Below are 18,273 nucleotides of genomic sequence, written 5' to 3'. Positions count from 1 at the left end.
CAGTCATTCATCCAGCCATCCATACAGTCATTCATCCAGCCATCCATCCAGCCATTCATCCAGCCATCCATCCAGCCATTCATCCAGCCATCCATCCATCCAGCCATCCATCACGGCCGGTTGCCGCTAGCTTTCCAGCGTTCCTGCACCACCTGAGTGAATTTAGTTTGTACGGGAGGACTCGCTGTTGCAATTCTTCGAAATTTAGAGCGGCAGTCAAAAGTTGTGTAATGAATATGAAAAAACAAGTATATAAGTTGTTTCGACGTATAAGTCGCAGGACTGACAAATCTATTAAAAAAAAATTGTGACTTATACACCAGAAAATACGATCAATATAAGGCAAACAAGTGTTCAAGTAAAATGATGTTTCAGGCTGAATAAGCTGTGGAGAACTTTTCTCACTGTTCAGCTGTTTCATTGTTTCATGGTCTTAATTCTCGGCTCCTCCTGCAGTTTTGGAAACGTCGTACAAAGAATACATCGCAACAATTGGGAACAGCGTGCTCCAATTCTAGAAGCAGTGTACAACATTCAACTTCTGCTAATTCTGCCTGAAAAGAGTGAAACATTTCTACAAAAACAACAACTGGATTGAGGTGAAACAAGTGGGAACACCCAGCTCATTCATCAAACCATCAAAGTTGAAATTGGTCACAGTTGGACTTTACATGACTGAGCAGGAATTTTCATGCTTGTTTTTACATCATCTGTTGAATTTAGGAGATTTTACTACAAAATGTTCAACCTAGAGTGTGATTATATCAAACATGCTAATTATTGGGTCAAACTTATCGAACAAAGCTTTCTTATTCCCCCTATCTTTACACTTAATCGCAGTTTATTCATGAAAACAAAGGGAGTTTTGTCTTCTTTGCCTCTCGTTGCTGTGGAACTTCTCTCAAATCCTAAAATAGAGACCACACATTTCTCCTGTCTCGTAGACTTCTATTATTTTAGAGCTCAGAATTTCTTCTTAAAAACTTGAAATCAAGGGTCGTTTTTATTTCTTTGTCTTAGTTGTTTGTGCTCTTCCCGTCCATTTATACATCAGAATATTGGCCTTTATTTTAATCTTTTTATAAAAGTATTGTAGAAGCTATTTGTTTATTTTTTAAGTCTTTTTGAACTTACCGTAGTTTATTTTATAAATTAGGTTTGATTTTTAAGTTAGTAATCAGAGCAACAAGTGACTATTGGAGTTACATTCGCCATGAAATAAATACACTGACACACAAATGGTCTTTTCCTCTCAAATATTGTTCACAACTTGTGTCAATCTGTGTTAGTGAGCACTTGTCCTTTGTGGAGATCGTCCATCCACCTCACAGGTGTGGCAGATCAAGATGCAGATCAGACAGCAGGATTGTTGCACAGGTGTGCCTTAGCCTGACCACATTAAAAGGCCACTTTAAAATGTGCATTTTTACTGTATGGGGGGTTGGGGGGGTTCAGAAAACCAGTCAGTATCTGGTGTGACCACCATTTGCCTCATGCAGTGCAACACCTTCACATAGAGTTGATCCGGTTGTTGATTGAGGCCTGTGAAATGTTGGTCCACACCTTCAATGGCTGTTTAAAGTTGATGGATAATATCAGGACCTGTCGTATACGTCGATCCAGAGCTTCCCAAACATGCTCAATGGGTGACACGTCTGCTGGCCATGCAAGAACTGGAATGTTTTCAGCTTCCAGGAATTGTGTACAGATCCTTGCAACATGGGACTGTATATTACCCTGATGCAACATGAGGTGATGGTCGAGGATGAACGGCACAACAGTGAGCCTCAGGATCTCATCACCACATCTCTGTGCATCGCCATCAATAAAATGCATCTGTGCTGGAACATACGTCTGCCCACACCATAACCGCATCACCACCGTGGACCACTCGATTCACAACAGTGACATCAGCAAACCTCTCACCCACATGTTACCGGTGGTCTGCCATCTGCCCTGCACAGTGAAAACCAGGACTCATCCGTGAGGAGAACACCTCTCCAGCATGCCATGTGCCATCGAATGAGCATTTGTCCACTCAAGTCTGTTACAAAGACGAACTGCAGTCAAGTGGAGACCTCAATGAGGATGACGAGCATGCAGATGAACTTGCCTGAGACAGTGTCTGATACTCTGAAATTCTTTGGTTATGCTACCTGATTGTTTCTGCAGCTGTGGCTGGTCTAGGACGATCTTAGAGGGAAAGATGGATGTGGAGGTCCTGGACTGGTGTGGTTACACGTGGTCTGTGGTTGTGAGGCTGGCTGGATGTACAGCTGCTCCCTCAAAACATGACTGTGGCATTGTGCTGTGACAAAACTGCACATTTGAGAGTGGCCTTTTATTGTGGTCAGCCTAAAGAACACCTGTGCAATAATCCTGCTGTCCAATCAGGATCTTGATCTGCCACACCTGTGAGGTGGATGGATTATCTGTGCAGAGGAGAAGTGCTCACTAACACAGATTTACACAAGTTGTGAACAATATTTGAGAGAAAAAGTCTTAGATCTGAGTTCAGCTCATGAAAAATGGGAGAAAACAAAAGTGATGCGTTTATATTTTTGTTCAGCGTATTAGGAAAATGTAAATGCTGCTTAATCCAACAGCTAATATGCCGGTAAATAAGAAACTTGATCCATTTGGTCCTGTTTGTAGGAGTCTCAGCATTTATCTTTAAAAAACACTAAAGTCCATTTTTTACAGTGGAGTTGTACTCTCCCCTAGGAGGAACTAATTGGAAGAGGAACAAAAGAAAAAGAATGAGGGGGGAATAAAGAGACAGGCTCTCATCCATCTCCTCGTTAGTGTCTAATTGGCCTACAGAAGTAAACACGGCAACATGCAGAGAGCAGACTGGAGTAAAGCTCACCATCAGACTGGTGTGCACGTGGTTGTTTCAGCTAAACATGGCCGCTTTTTAGCGGATTAAGATTTTTTTTTTTTTAAAGCTTTAACTAGCTGATTCCAGTTCTTAGCTTAAACCAAGGTTTTGGTGAGGAAAACAAATTTTGTTAAAAAAAAAAAGTTCCAAAGTGCAGATTTAAAATAAAAACTTAGTTTCTCTGTGCAGGCAGGAAAAACCATTTTATTCTGAAATAATCACCTTTTTTTTTTCTACGTATCGGTACAGTAGACATTAAAGTTTGATTTAATTTGAAGGACTATCTCAAACTTCATTCATATATGCATAAGTGTTCCAGACGTACTACTCATTATTAATCTGATGACTTTTAGATCTCGTCAGCTTCATGTTCAGTCCCATCACCATAGCTGCTTTTCCATTAAAGGCAGGACACTATAGCCTTTTTCATACGATGCGTGTTTTTTTGAGTGAAACCAGAGCTTTTCTGCTGCGGTTCGGGCGTTCATGTACTTGACAACAATCCATTGTTCTCTCTGAAGCCGAAGGTTTCTGAATCCTAGTGGAGGGTTTTTGGGTGAAGCACCCGTAGAGGTGTGAAATTCTCTGCAGGTGTGAAATTGCACATTCTCTGCAGTCAAAAGCTTTTCTACACTAACAGTTACAATAAAGCAGAGTGTTTTTTTGTGTTACCCTTTTGTAGCATGTAGGAGCAAACCAACAACAACCTAGGTCAGAAGGAACGTTTGTGTATTCACCAGTTTGGATGTACTGTAACTGTCATCATGATGACACCTCACACGTGATGCAAGCAGCTGAGCTATTCAGGGTTGCCAGATAAACATAAATACACTTTTTTACCCCGTCCTTTTCTGTGCACATGTTCTTCAAACACATACAGCACCCTCACTCAGCACATGCGTCAGTTTAGGTCAAAATACAATAATTTTAAAGCAACATTAAAATAGTTCATTGTTTCTTATCTGGCAACCCTGCCTGGCATGGAAAATACAGCAAATCCATGAAACCTGGCCTTTTTTTCCCCCCAGTCCAATAAATGTTTTAAGAAACACCTCTGTTTTCAGAGATTGTTCTCATGTAAACACGGCCTAACTTTAGCACAACTTGTAACATAGTTCGTGCACTTTTGAGAAAAAGAAACATTGGTTTTATCGGTTGGTTAATTATAAGTTTTTAAATTGTCCTGAGTCATGGAGAAATGCCAGAAACACTAACTGGTGAAGGCACATTATGCACAGTAATTGTAACCAGTGTGTAAATTACTCAAGTGAGATTTACCACCTCATAAGGCTACATTTTTCTTTCAACACTGCAACACATGATTTGCACAGTGCTGCTCTTTTTTTTCATGACACAATCTGTTGCATTCTTCTGAAAATCTGTTCCCACGTCAGATTTAGCCATCTGCGCATGCCTTGCAGTGCTTTCTAACGGTGAACGCTGTTGCAAAATGTTCCCGAAAGAAACAGCAGAGCGCTAATTCAGATAACTGCACCAACATGTTCACTGCTGTCCTATTAATAGGAGCCGTGCATTTAGGGAAAGAAAAACATGCTAACAGATTTGTGCACACAAGTAGGGGCAGGTTCCTTTGAGGGGAAAAGTGATCATTTAGCCAAATTGAGCTTATTAGGCTAACCTCAGTCTTGTAACCTTGATGTATTTGCAGTCAAATCCTCATTAAGTGATATATTTTGTGTCATTAGGGACTTGCATCAATGTTTTATATTTCTGAAATGGAACATGGATATCGATGTAATAAAATACCTAGTATTCATTGAAGACATTCATATCACCTGCCACCTTTCATGCCCAAACTTCAAAACTAAGATCCTCTTAAGGCAAGAACTGATAAAACATAGCCACTGGTCAAACTTTGCAAAAAATCCAACAAAATTAAGTCAAGTCCTCTGGACGGTTTCATTTTGTTGAAACGTTTTGTTTTTCATCCAGAAGACTTCATCAGTCTGAGGAGCCACAACAAACTCAGCCTTATAAAAAGCACCTTCTCAAAGTGGGTCAACCAGTTTGATGTTGATGAGATGGTTTCTGGAGTCCGCCCTCTCCCCTGCCAACTCGTTTGAGGCAGCCATGGCCAAAGTGGTTCAAAACATCAAAGTTCATGCTCAACTTGAACAACTTTTTGAATCACTTTGGACATGGCTGCCTCAGATGAGTCAGTGGAGGCGAGGGCGGACTCCAGAAACCATCTCATCAACATCCAACTGGTGACCCACTGTGTGAAGGGGCTATTTATAAGACTGAGTTTATTGCAGCTCCTGGCGGACGCTCGGTGTGGTTTGAGCTCTTTAGCATAGCATTTCTCACACAAAGCTTTTAATTAAAAACAATCAGTAAACAAGTTCTCAGCTTCTTTTTGCAGAGAACAACTTTACACAAAGACACGGGTTTCAACCATGAATTTTGGAGCTTTGACAAGACGGAGGTTTTTTCCAAGGTCAGCCTGTTAGCTTAGCTCGTAGCTTAGCTTCTCAGCTTAGTAGTAGAAAGAGAGAGACATGATGAAACAATCAAGCCGATAAATGAAAATGAGGTTGATAATTTTCATTTATCATGTGATTAATTGATTTATTGTTTATCGCAACAGGCCTAGAACTTTGTTGGATTTTTTACCTGGATTATTGGGCATGAACTTTAATGTTCGTAAATAATGTTTCGTGCAATCTCACAATGCCGTGACATCTCATGAGATGTGTTAGCAATCAGACTAAGTGTTGAGGATGACTCAGCTGCTACCACAGCAAATTTTATCTCAATATATGTAAAATTCAGAGTTATAGCCTCTTTGGTGTTTGCCAAGTTTGATTAGCTGTGGCCACCATCTTGAAAAGGGGTAACTCCAAAAAAATGTCATTGTAGATGCCAAATACATTCATTATATTTTGCCAACAGACAAAAACAGAGTGGCCGCCAAACGTTAAAGTTTTAAGCAAATATTGTATGCAACATGTAGAGCTCAGATTATGTGATGGGGATGGTGCTCAGCAACTACTATACCAAATTTGAGCTCTGTATATATAAAGTTGGCCGAGATAACGCAGTTTCGTAATTTCTAAGATTGATCAACTGTGGCGGCCATCTTAAATCAAGGTGACTCCAAAGTTGTAGATGAACGTTATGACTTTCTGGCAAATTCATTGAAACCTGCTTTGTGGTTAACAAGATTTTTTGCTAACAGACATAGATGTCTCCAGACTTAATTGACAACATTTTAAAAACAGATTTTACATAATCAGTTAGAGCTCAGCGTGTAAGGTGGGTGTGACTCTCAGCTACTGCCACACCAAGTTGAATCTCAGTGTGTGTGAAATTGACAGAGTCAGAGCCATTTTTGCATTTGCTAAAGCTGCTCAGCTGTGGCGGCCATCTTGGATGGAGTTGACATTAAGTAGTCAGTTGTAGATGTGCAGCCAGTGATTACTTTCTAAGAGCATCGTCAGTCTCATTAACCAAAGCTCTGCTCTGTCTGAAAGACCAAATCTGACCTCACTCTGTTTTTGGTTTTGTTCTGTTTTCTGTTTCAGCTCAGATGAGAGTTCATTGACCTCAGGAATTTTCGCGTTCATGTACAGGAGTTGTTTAAACAAGTTTTTACTTATTAAATATCCCCCGCCAGCTGTTTGTTTCTTATGACTGAACCTTTGACACTGTGGGATCTTTCACACCATGAAAGCTTGCAGATCCAGCTCAGCATGTACAGGTTGGCAGTTTATAATCAATCCCATTCCTTGCCAGAAGATGTCCTAGTATTAATTTTCTTTTTTTTTTTCAGCTACATTAAATGTTAAACACATTGGTTCTTAGCTGTGTGCCTGAGGGTTTTCTCAAAACATGAGTTGCAGAACTGGAGAGAAAAGTGTTGAGTTCAGCAGCTACTGAGTAATTCGTTGCTCAACAGTGAATAAGAGAGAGATTTTATTATTTATAAGGAAATATTATGGTCTTAGAAAGCAAACACAGACTTAGAATGGAAAGTAAATGAATTACATTTATGCGTTTATGGCGACATCTTGTTGGCATATTCATACACCATCATTTAATTAAAGAAAAAGTCCCACTCAGGTTTTAATAAAATCAGGAATGAAATGTTTTTTTTTTAATTTTTTTAAAAAGCGAATGTTCAAGATTTGTCATTTGATTTCATTAGATCAGCGGGTGAACATTTGAACCATTTTATTTGCTTGGAATTGGTATGGATGAGAGTGGGTTGATGGTTGAATGGTTTAATATTTCATGCACCATGAACGCCATGACACCTGGAACACCGGGGCATCATCCATCCATCATCTTTACCCGCTTCTTTCTTTTCGGGTCGCGGGGGTCTCTGGTGCCCATGTCCAGCAGTTACTGTGAGAGGTGGGACACTCTCACTCACACCTAGGGACAATTTAGAGTCTAACCCATCAGTCTAACATGCATGCTTTTGCTCTGTGGGAGGAAACTGGAGTACCCGGAGAAAACCCACGCATGCACGGAGAGAACATGCAAACACCACGCAGAAAGGTCCCCGGCTTTCTGGTATTTGATCCAGCAACCTTCTTGCTGAGCGGCGACAGCTCTACTGTCACCAACATGTTATTGACATTTGATGCAGTTGTGTGAACTTTCAAGCAAACAGTTATGATCCCAATTTGCTAAAAACAGAGCATCGTCTATCAGTCTAGATAAAATACTAACATTGGTTTGTTTACTTCTCATTTATTAACATGCGCAGGCCTGTTCAGATCTTATGTTGACCTCCACCCTGTCTGATCATACTACGTGCAGACAGTTGTTACCGCAGACCTACACACATTCAAAATGAACTTCTTGTTTAGGCTGCATTCAGAGGTGGCTGTAGATACCAGGGATCCCATTTTTAAATTGGTGTTAACTTCAGTGTGTTCTGTCCTTTGACTCAACTCTAGATCAACAGCAGTGTTTACACGAAGATGGTCTCCGTTTCCTCTGATTTGTTTCAATTTTATTTCTTTGAAAAGCAGTTTACAAACTCACATCATTGATTATGTTCTGACTTCTGTAGCATTTTTTGGTTTGCTGCTGTTTTATGACAAAATACATAAAAAAAAAAGACAGTTCAGAGATGTTAAAAATATCTAAGTCCTTCTTCATACTGGATGACCACCCCACTTGTCTTTCCATGACTTATTGGGGCTTAAGCATGTCAATTGTGAAAAATAATGGAGTGATATGTTTATAGCTGAGACATGAGCCCAGTGTGGTAAGTCTTGTTTTAAATTCTCAACAGCAAAGTTACACTTGTGCTTCTTGGCCCCACATTATAGTTACACTGCCACCATGCTCTCTGCAGGACAATGACAAACCACCACAACCATCGTTGACAAATTATGTGTAATGAGGAGCCCACTGCAGCCCTTAGCAGTGATATTCTGTCAGATAGTTATTGTTACTTAGTACTTTATCCGCTATGACATCAGCCATAGAGCATGGAGACAAGGCAAAAGTCGGCTAATGGCTAGCCAACAACTCCACATAAAAAATAGGTTTTCTTTTTATAAAACAACTTAAACAAAACTACATACCAATGCTAATATTCATCTTATAAACAGTTTACATGACGTTCTTTAGTTTCTCTGTTTTCCAACCTGTCTACATCCGTGTCACTACGATGTGTGTGCTGATGGTGCTGAGGCTGCTGAGCTGGTCAGTGTGTTGGGAGTTTAATAACGTTTTGGTCTGATTAGATGTTCTGATCAGGCAGACATGCGTTTGTAGCCTTAACACTATGAATATATACAAGGTCTTTCTACGTCTTCAACACGTGCGGTAGAAACAAACACAACTGGTTAGTAGGGGTGTAAATCACCAGCTTTGCTACGATACGATATTATATTGATTGTTTGTATGACAATATGATTTTTCTCGATATCACAAAGTCTGTCACGATATGACTTCGATTCTATTCGAGTCACAAGTCTGCGATCAATATATTGCGATATCAAATGCCCATCTCATTTACATATAAATACATTTACAAAAACAATTCAAATATGATTTAACCATTTTATTTCTGTTATTACAGGCACCAGGCATAAAATAATAAAAATAAAAATCTTAATGAATGAAAAAATAAAATAAATGATCTGTTAAGTATAGTGTCACATTTCTCATGTTTAGGTGCATTTTTTAAACCAGTTAACTTAAATGTGTCCCGATTACCTTTCAGTTATAAAGAAACAAAATCAGATATTAAGCTTGCACAACATGGCTATCAATGCCGTGTCTCTTCTTCAGGTGAACGAACAGATTTGTTGTTTCCTGAGTATTTGAACTCACTTCTGTCAGAATCCAAAATGTTTCCACAGAGTTGATTTAAATCCAGCAGGAGAGTGAAGTTCATTATCTGTGTTTTCTGCCTCGTCTGCCATGTTGCTGAGGCGGCCGCAGAGCGCAGCCGTGCACGGAAATGGTGACACAGACGTGCCTTGGCAATTTCAAAGTAAAAGCGTATTTTAAAGATGACGATATGAATCAATGTTTTAGTTTTGCCACGATATAATTGAATCATTAATCATTGAATCTATAAATCAATGTATTGTTACATCCCTACTGGTTAGCAAAAATGGCAACAAACTAAGCAGATGGTGTCATGGAAAAGTGTATATATTTAATATTATCTAATGTAGTGTCCTTTCACTCCAGTGTGGTGTTTTTAGAGAAAGTGTTGTTTTATAAGTCTGAAAAACAATGAACTAAAAACATCAATTTGTGACTAGCCTAGCACTCCAGGCTCTAAGACTGATGCCATGTCTGATAAGGTGCTAACTGAAAACCATTTACCAGAACATCACTTCAAAAGTGACCAGACTATCCCTTTAATCTTCTTGTTCGTCTTGTTCTTATTCTTGTACTTCTTGTTCTTTTTCTTCTTGTTCTTGAGGGGTTGCCACAGTGAACTAACTCGTACAAAGACTGGCAATTGTTTTTTTGTTTTTTTATGCCGGATGTCCTTCCTGACACAACCACCGAGCTACCACAACCCTCTGTGTGGAGCAGAGAGCTGCCATCTAGGGCACCCGGGGCAGTGCTTAAGGGCCTTGCTCAAGGGCCCAGAGTGGGGCAAATGAGGGTGGAGGCAGGTGTGGCCGTTGCACCTTTCCCACCCACATTTTGAAGTTGTCGGTCCGGGGAGTTGAACCAGCAACCTTCCGATCACGGGCCCACCTTCTCTAACCTCTGCGCCACCACTCCCTTGGCTGTTTTTTGGTTGTTCTCCTCTTGTAGTAGCGGGGTGAATGATCCAGGCTGAAGGTGCTAATTGTAGCAAAAGTATTTTAGTACAATTGCACATTTTCATCATAATGTCTACAGTTTCTCTAACACTAAAGATCGCAATAAACTGCAAACACAAACTGCATATTTGCCATGCTAATAATGTTTCTATTATACTTGCAGAATAATTGTCACTTTGATTTTTTTTGTGCCAGTTCTATACACTGTTTTAATCTTTTATAAGAGTTAGAAAAGTTCCGTGTTCCTCAACTTTTCTCATATCTGGGTCGTTTTCTCTCATCGCAGCTGTTTCTCTTTCTGCTGCACATGTCCAGATTACTATTAAACATCTGCTGCCTCTGTCCCAAACAATCTGCCCTTCAGGAAATAAAATGAGCTTTGGTTTTTCGACTAGGGAAAGACAGGAAGGAAGAAAGCTTTCTATTTTGTTCAACAATGTTCAGTCAGGTCATCTGGATGGTTTCTTTTTTTTTTTTTTTTGCTGAGATGTTTCGTCCTTCATCCGATGGACTCTTCAATCTGAGGAGCCACCAAACAAACTGAGTCCCACAAATACCACATTCCCATAATGGGGGAAAAGTGTTTGCTGGTGATTAGATGGCCTCTGGGCCCCCTCTCCCCCGTCAACTCCTCTGAGGCAGCCATGCCAAAGTGCTTCAAAACACCAAAGTCCTTTGGATGAAGGACGAAACGTCTCGGGAAAAAAAATCCTTCCAGATGACCTGACTGAACATCGTTGTGTTTCTACCTGGATTATTGAATATGAACTTTAGTGTTTCTATTTTGTTCTTTTTGTCCTGATTTGCTTCTTTCTTTCTGTTCAGGCTTCAAGAGAAATGAGGAGATGAGAGCGATGGAGGTGCTTCCCATCCTCAAAGAGAAAGTAGCCTTCCTGTCAGGTAAGTTTCTCGCAGGCTGTATTTGTCTGTGTGGCGTTCATGAACTGTGCTGTGGACACTTGGCTGCAGCTTTCCTGCTAAGTGCTTCATCTGTCTCCTGCACTCACACACATACAGCGTGTGCACATAATAACAAGCTGTTTACTCTAGCTGTAAAAACTCGGAGGGGGGGAGGGGGGGTCAGGCTGAGGCCCAGACACTTAGCCCTTGACCCATCTTCAAACCTTTTCATCCACTCAGTGCACAGTGACTCACACACAGATGCCCATTGCGTAACCGGTGTCGACAGGACTGCAAAATACAGAGCTGCAGCTGCCGATGTGCCTTTGCTCAGCCACGTCTGACACACACACATGCGCACACACATGCACACACACAGGCTTGAGTTGTGCCAGAGAAAACTCAGTGAGCTGAGCCGCAGATACAAACTGCCAAGAACATCCAGCAGGATTGTTTGTACAATGTGCAAAAACATTATTCATCCCGAGTCTGTGTGTGCATCAGCTCGTATATCCGTGAGCACGGGAATGCCACAGGAAACGCTCGTGCAGACGACGTGCACACACATGAAGTGAGTGAGTGCGCGTTCATTGGTGTGTGCTTAGTCCTCTTCTGGTCCTTCCATGTGTGCTGTGAAGGTCACAGCTAAAAACGACAGCGATGAGAACAATGACTCGGACAAATAAATGTGCGATTGGGAGAGGGAGATGCAGGGCAGCGTTGCCATGGAGATGACTTGCTGTCAGCTGCCTCATCCCAGCGTAGTCGCTGGCTGGGTAATTGGCTTAAAATGGTCTAGGGAGGGCTGGAGAGAAGGGGCTGCTGGTGAAGAGGAGGGTAAATGAACTAAGCTTATTATCCTGACTCTGGCCCCGTAATAAAACAGCCGTCTCTCATGTTTCCCTGCTACCACGTGCACGGTAGATTTTCCCCTTCAGAGCAGCCCGGTGGAGCCTGCAGGCACACAGAACCCCGACTGAACTCACTAATTTGTGGGTTGAGCGCAGTCAGCTTGTGTTTGCTAGTTCCCACAAGAGAAAAGAAACTCTGCAGGGTGTTGGGATAAAACTCATCACTCAGTTCCTTTACAATGTGCTGCACTGTGTAGAATAACAAGTCAATATTCAGGAGCTTATTTTACACCCGGAGGACTTTTAAAGGCAGAAATATTCTTATAAATATTCCCAGTGACTTGAGAAATCAGGGAAAACCTGGAAAATGCTTAATATTGAATATTCTTATGGATTTATAAGGTGGTGTAGTTTTAGACCATATAAACAACATATTTTTGTTTTCCAAGGTTTGGCTTTTCCTATATTACAACATTTTCTCTATATACCATCACGTTTAGACATATTTATTTCTTTTTGACATGTACAGTCACAGCAAACAAGAAAGTCCACCCACTTTCACTTCTAGGGTTTTACCTATAACCACAACAAAAAAAGATTATCGAGTTATAAGATTATTCAAATCTAACCTCAAGTGTAGAAAAACAACAGATTCCACCATGCCGTTATTTATTGAACTAAATCAAAGACAAACTGAAAAAGCTGTGCAGATAAACCAAGTCCACACTCGCTGCTTCCAAAGGATTAAAGAGGTTCAGCAGCAGCCAGATGCTGCTGATTACACGTATTGACAGGATTCCCAGTGACTCGAGAAATCAGGGAAAACCTGGAAAATGTTTAATATTTTTCAGTCAAGGAATGATTAAAGGTTAAAGGAAGATCTTGGAGAGTTTGATATATACATGTATTAATGTCCATCTTCTGCTTCTACAGTGTACATAGTACATGTATACTTACTGATTGGCTATGGCGGCTTTTTAGTTTCTGATGTTATACAGTATAATTAATTAGAGTCTGGCCGATATGGAAATTTTGTCTATCGCCAATACCGATATTGGGAGGGTCAGCTAATGCCAGTAATCGATATATTAATTTGGCAGCATATTTTTAAACTTTGTCTACCCCCAAGAATGTAAGTAAACAGCTACTTTTAAACCTGTTTAACACTCCAAGTCTTCGTGCGTTCACATTTTCTATCCTCCACTATAGGATAAAGTTATCAAGTGTGTTACAAAAATATTTATGAAACAAAGAAACGCTCTTCCCTGTTCATTGATTAAACAGTCCGTCACGTACGGTGAAGGTCTAATTAGTGTTGATCGCAGCAGAATTTATTTTCTTTGCAGAGAAGTAAAGATTTCAGACAATGCATTTCAATGAGGATAACAAAGATAACATTACTAACACTGATATATTTTACCTCTGTTAGATTTATTGTTCTGGATAAAGTTTTCCAAGGCAGTAACCTATGCTAGGCTATCTAAATGTTAGCTTTATTTAAAAAAAAAGGTTTGTAAGCTCAGTCATCCAGGTAGATTACAACAAAAAATGTTAAATCATGTCAAGTTTCTTTAAGTGAGAAACGTTTTGTTCCCCATCCAGAGAACTTACAGATTTGTCCCATAGGTAGCCTTCATTGCTGTGTGAAAGTTAGAAGTGTTTATATCTGCGCATAATGGGACCATTATCACAGATACCGATAGGACCCCAAATGTCCATATCAACGTAAAATATCAGTCCTACCGATATATCAGTCATACTCTTGTTAAAGACGGGAGCCGCTGCGGGCCACCGGATCCGGAAACCCCCCCAGCTCACGTCTTTACCCCCGGCTTGAACCCTCCTCAGAAGTGGCAACTATACTAATCAATAAATCAAGGAAACGTCAATTAAGTTTTATCAATTATATTAGAAAAAGGCAGTAAAAGATTACAATTTACAGCGCTGGACTCTATTCAGTCTGTGACGCGATCACAGACCCGGAAGAAGAGAGCCCCGATGTCTCGTGTCATCATTCATTTATAGGGCCCTAGGCTCCGCCCTTCGCAGAAGAGGGAGCTCAACCTGTCAGTGTATGAGGGGGCGGGACTAAGTGTGGTCTTATGTGTACTGACGTGTAAGGAAAACATGAGACAGTGCTTTAAAGCCTTCCTAAGTGATGTGGCAAGCTGATTAAACTATTTCTTTACAGATTAAATTAAATTATCAGGGAGACTCTCTCAAGAGTTTGCTGGCCCAGTTTAACCCAGTCAGAACCGGGTCATAATTTCATTATAATCCCGTCTCTGAGCAGATCAAATCCATAGGACCAGTCTAAATAAGAAATATCTTAACAACTCCCCCCTGGGCGAGAGTCTCCAAAGGGGTTCTCTCGCATAAAAACTCCCAGTTCAATACCGCCAGATAAGCAAGCAATTAATCACTTTCCTCTGGTTGAATGTGAACTGCTCCTTATATGTTGGCGGGAGATGCCTACAGGCTATAGCGGGTGTGACCTGGCAGCCTCAGGTCAAAATAAGATGTCAGAGCTGACGGCTAACGTGATGACCTGCCAGCCTCAGGCCGCCTGACCCAGCATCTGGACATCTGCCTAGGAATTCAGCCTCTCCCAGGTGTGGTGCAATAACATAATGGAAATTTCTAACATTGGTCTAAGTCAGTTCTCTAAATATGATTTAATAATTGCAGGAGGCGTCCTAATGCAAGAAAAGCGTTCTTATCTAAAAATGTTAATCAGTTCTGTAGACTCTGAATTTCTTTTTGACTCCAAGGGCAGGCCTGGTCCATCGTGTCCGTCTGAAAAAGAAAACAAGAAAAAAGAAAACTCTGTGCCCCCTTCCCTTTTTCAATCGTGCCGTCCCTTTTTATTTGCACAGAGCGCTGCCGGTATTTTTAGCCTGTCACAGCTGAAAAATGTATTTGTGTGAATACAATCTAATTAAACATTTTAACGTGTTTTAACGTGCATATGTATGTAAATAACAGAACCTCCCAACTCCCCCTGGTGATCTAATATAAAAACATTCCTAATTAACCAATAAACCAATTTACCCATGCCACCCTTTAATTTAATATCAATTTGGATTGAAAAGTGTCATAAGTTCAAATCCATAGGACCAGTCTAAATAGGAAATATCTTAACACTTTATAATTAATTATTAGGAGTGACTGTCTTATCTGTGTATCGTAGGCTATGCTACATTTACTGTCATCTCTCAGTGTGACTGCCCGCCACCTAAGATGCTAAGTTCTGAGCGTTGCTTGTGATTGAAACATCTGATTCCTCAGGATTTACTCAGGGTATTTTGTTATGAAATGCTGTGAACCCTGATTAATTAGCACAACAGCTCAGTGGTTAGCATTGTTGCCTCACAGCAAGAAGGTCCTGGGTCCATTCCCCGGTTGGACCTGGGGTCTTTCTTTGTGGAGTTTGCATGTTCTTCTCGTGCTTGCGTGGGTTTTCTCCTGGTACATGCATGTTAGGCTGCCTTCAGGCCCAGGCCTCCTTTGCAAAAGAGATCTGTGATCTCAGTGGGATTTGCCTGGTTAAGTAAAGATTAACAATAATTATCTGATCGCCATCAGTGTGAGCCCCTCTCACACAAGTGTATGTTAACAAAATGCAAAGAAGGAAAGACATCAGGGGTGATTTTAGAGAAGCAGCTGTTGCTTTCCATCAACCTGGGAAGGTTAAAGGTCATGTCCAAACTGTTTGAAGTTCATCATTCTACAGAGAGAAAGATTTACAAGTGGAAAACATTCAAGACTTCTACCAGTAATCTTGTCTGCCAATGCCCAGAAAAAGTAAGTAACCTCCAAGAGTTCCATCTGACTCTACAGGCCTCAAGGTTAAAGGTTAGAGTTCATGACAGGTCAATATAAAACTGAGATAGAGATACTTACCCATAATGCATTGCACAGTGTCAGGTTTGGAACAAAAACAAACACAACATATGCGTTTATTAAGTTTGCTTGGTCTTTAACTCAATTATTCAAACGTGTAAATGTGTTCTAAAGCAACGAGACATAAAGTACCCACTGGTGTACTGACTGTACACCGGCAGATTTATCGGTGCATCCCTAGTTTTTATTCAAGTAACTGTTTACTGTAATTTCCGGGAGTGGTGGTGCAGAGATTTTTTTCATTCATTCAACCTTTATTAGAGAAGGTGGACCTGTGATTGGAAGATCTCCGGTTCAACTCCCGATACCAACAACATCAAAATGTGGGTGGGATAGGTGGAGCACCCACACCTGCCTCCACCCTAATTTGCCCCACTCTGGGCCTTTGAGCAAGGTCCTTAACCCCCACCATCTGCTCCCCCGGGTGTCCTAGATAGCAGCTCTCTGCTCCACACAGAGGGCTGTGGTAGCTCGATGGTCTGTGGTTGCGTCAGGATGGACATCCGGCGTAAAAATGATTGCCAATTCTTGATTGCCAATTCTTTGTGCAGCTTAGTTCGCTTGACCCCTGATGAAGAGAGCAGCCGAAAGAAGAAAAAAAATTACAGAATTTTCAGGACTATTGAGCGCACCCAAATATAAACCATGCCCACTAAATAAATAATTAAAATAATAATAAATTGTACATATATACACCACACTTTTTTATAAGCCACAGGTGTCCATGTTGCAACATGAGATATTTACACAGAAATAAGAAATATTTTTTTAAACTTTTAATTAAATGCGTTCTGGTAACTTACACAAATACGTACAGTTTTATTTGTTTTCTAACAGTGCCTGTAACATGGCTAGTTAAAAAAAATACTGTAGTCTACCAGGAAATCATTGATCTCTATCTTCATCTTCCTTATCAGAAGGCTGCACAGAAGATGTTGGAGTCAGTCTCCCCGCCATCACAGATATTTACACCTCCAGATGCAGGAAGAGGGCCACCTGCATCATGAAGGACCTCACTCACCCAGCACACACACTTTTTGCCCCGCTCCCCTCATGAAGGAGGTTGAGGAGCATTAAGTGTAGAACCACTAGACTGAGGAACAGCTTCTACCCTGAGGCTGTTAGACTCATGAATCTCTAACCAGAATAATCACTGTGAAAAATCACATGTTGCTGCTGATCTGTTTCATCTCGCTGCTGATCAGTTTCATGTTGATGTGTTCATGCATGCTCATCTGCTCACACGGACTCATGTTCATGTTTGTGCTGATGTTCGACGTGATGTTTTTATGCTATTAGTGCTTAGTGTATATTTAGTTAATGTTTTTCTTAGTTCATATCTTAGATGTTATTACTGTTTTTCTTTTACATTTTATTGTTGAATGCACCTGGGACCCTGTGTACATAATCTCACTCCACCACATGTACCACATGAGGTGCGAATGACAATAAAGAATCTCTGACTCTGACTCCTGTGCACTAAAACCACTAAAGTCGTCTTCTTCAGAGTCAGAATTAAACGGCTATAGAAAAACTTCATCACACACGTCCTCGGCAGTGGTTAATTTGAGCCGGATCCTGCTGGAACAAGATCCAGGAACTCTCTCATTTTGACCCGTTGTATTCCGGCAACTCTTTGTTCGGACCCAGCAACTCTGCCCCCAAAAGTCCAAAGTCATCGCGCATTTTTATTTAGATTATTTATTAAAAATACAAAAAGAGGAGACGTTGCCTTTATCCCGGCGGACCCAGTCTGTGAAGTGGATGTTCCAGCCGCAGCACGTGGGGCGCACCAGCTACACGCTCCTTCCAGGATCAGGAGAGGAGCCTCTTTGGGTGAGGGCAGAGGGACAGATGATCACATTTACGCACAGAGGTTCTGCGCGGAGTCCTTCTCTCCTCCTCTCCACATATTATCCCTCCTCAGTGGGGCTGCACACTGAAAAACACCCTTCTCCTCCTCTCAGACCCCCGAAACAGAAACAATCATTTATTCAAAACAGAATAAGTAAATTCCCTGCGGAAGTGCACGTTATGCACAGAAACTTCTCCAGACAGCTCTACGCAGCGCGCACACAACATCAGCAGGTGTCTGAACTCCTGCTACATTTCAGACATAATAAATAAAAAAAGCTTACTGTAAAAAATAAATTAAAAATACAAAGAGAGAAATGTTTGTGTTATTCACATTATATGTCACGTTTCAAAACAACGGCGCTAATTTGTCAAAATAACAGCGATCAAAATGTCAGAGACAGTTCAATTTACTTTAATAAAAAATGAATGGAAGGACGGACGGATGGAAGGACGGACGGATGGAAGGACGGATGGATGGATGGATGGATGGATGGAAGGACGGATGGATGGATGGATGGATGGATGGAAGGATGGATGGATGGATGGATGGATGAAAGGATGGAAGGATGGATGGATGGATGGATGGATGGATGGATGGATGGAAGGA

At 41.0% G+C, this 18,273-nt stretch overlaps 1 protein-coding gene across 1 annotated transcript in view; it reads left to right on the top strand.

Moving 5' to 3' along the window:
* trioa (trio Rho guanine nucleotide exchange factor a) overlaps nt 1-18,273 on the top strand; it is a 123,076-nt gene that overhangs the window by 20,142 nt on the left and 84,661 nt on the right. Inside the window, exon 2 of the mRNA XM_037693755.1 lies at nt 10,981-11,055. Coding sequence (XP_037549683.1) covers nt 11,001-11,055 — 55 coding nt within the window. The 5' untranslated portion in view covers nt 10,981-11,000. The remainder of the gene's footprint in view (nt 1-10,980; nt 11,056-18,273) is intronic.

The sequence above is a fragment of the Nematolebias whitei genome, chromosome 19, assembly GCF_014905685.2.
Source record: "Nematolebias whitei isolate Nwh7 chromosome 19, NemWhi1, whole genome shotgun sequence".
In the NCBI taxonomy this organism is placed as follows: domain Eukaryota; kingdom Metazoa; phylum Chordata; class Actinopteri; order Cyprinodontiformes; family Rivulidae; genus Nematolebias; species Nematolebias whitei.
Note: the sequence above shows the minus strand (reverse complement) of the source record. Positions and strands in the feature narration are given on the sequence as shown.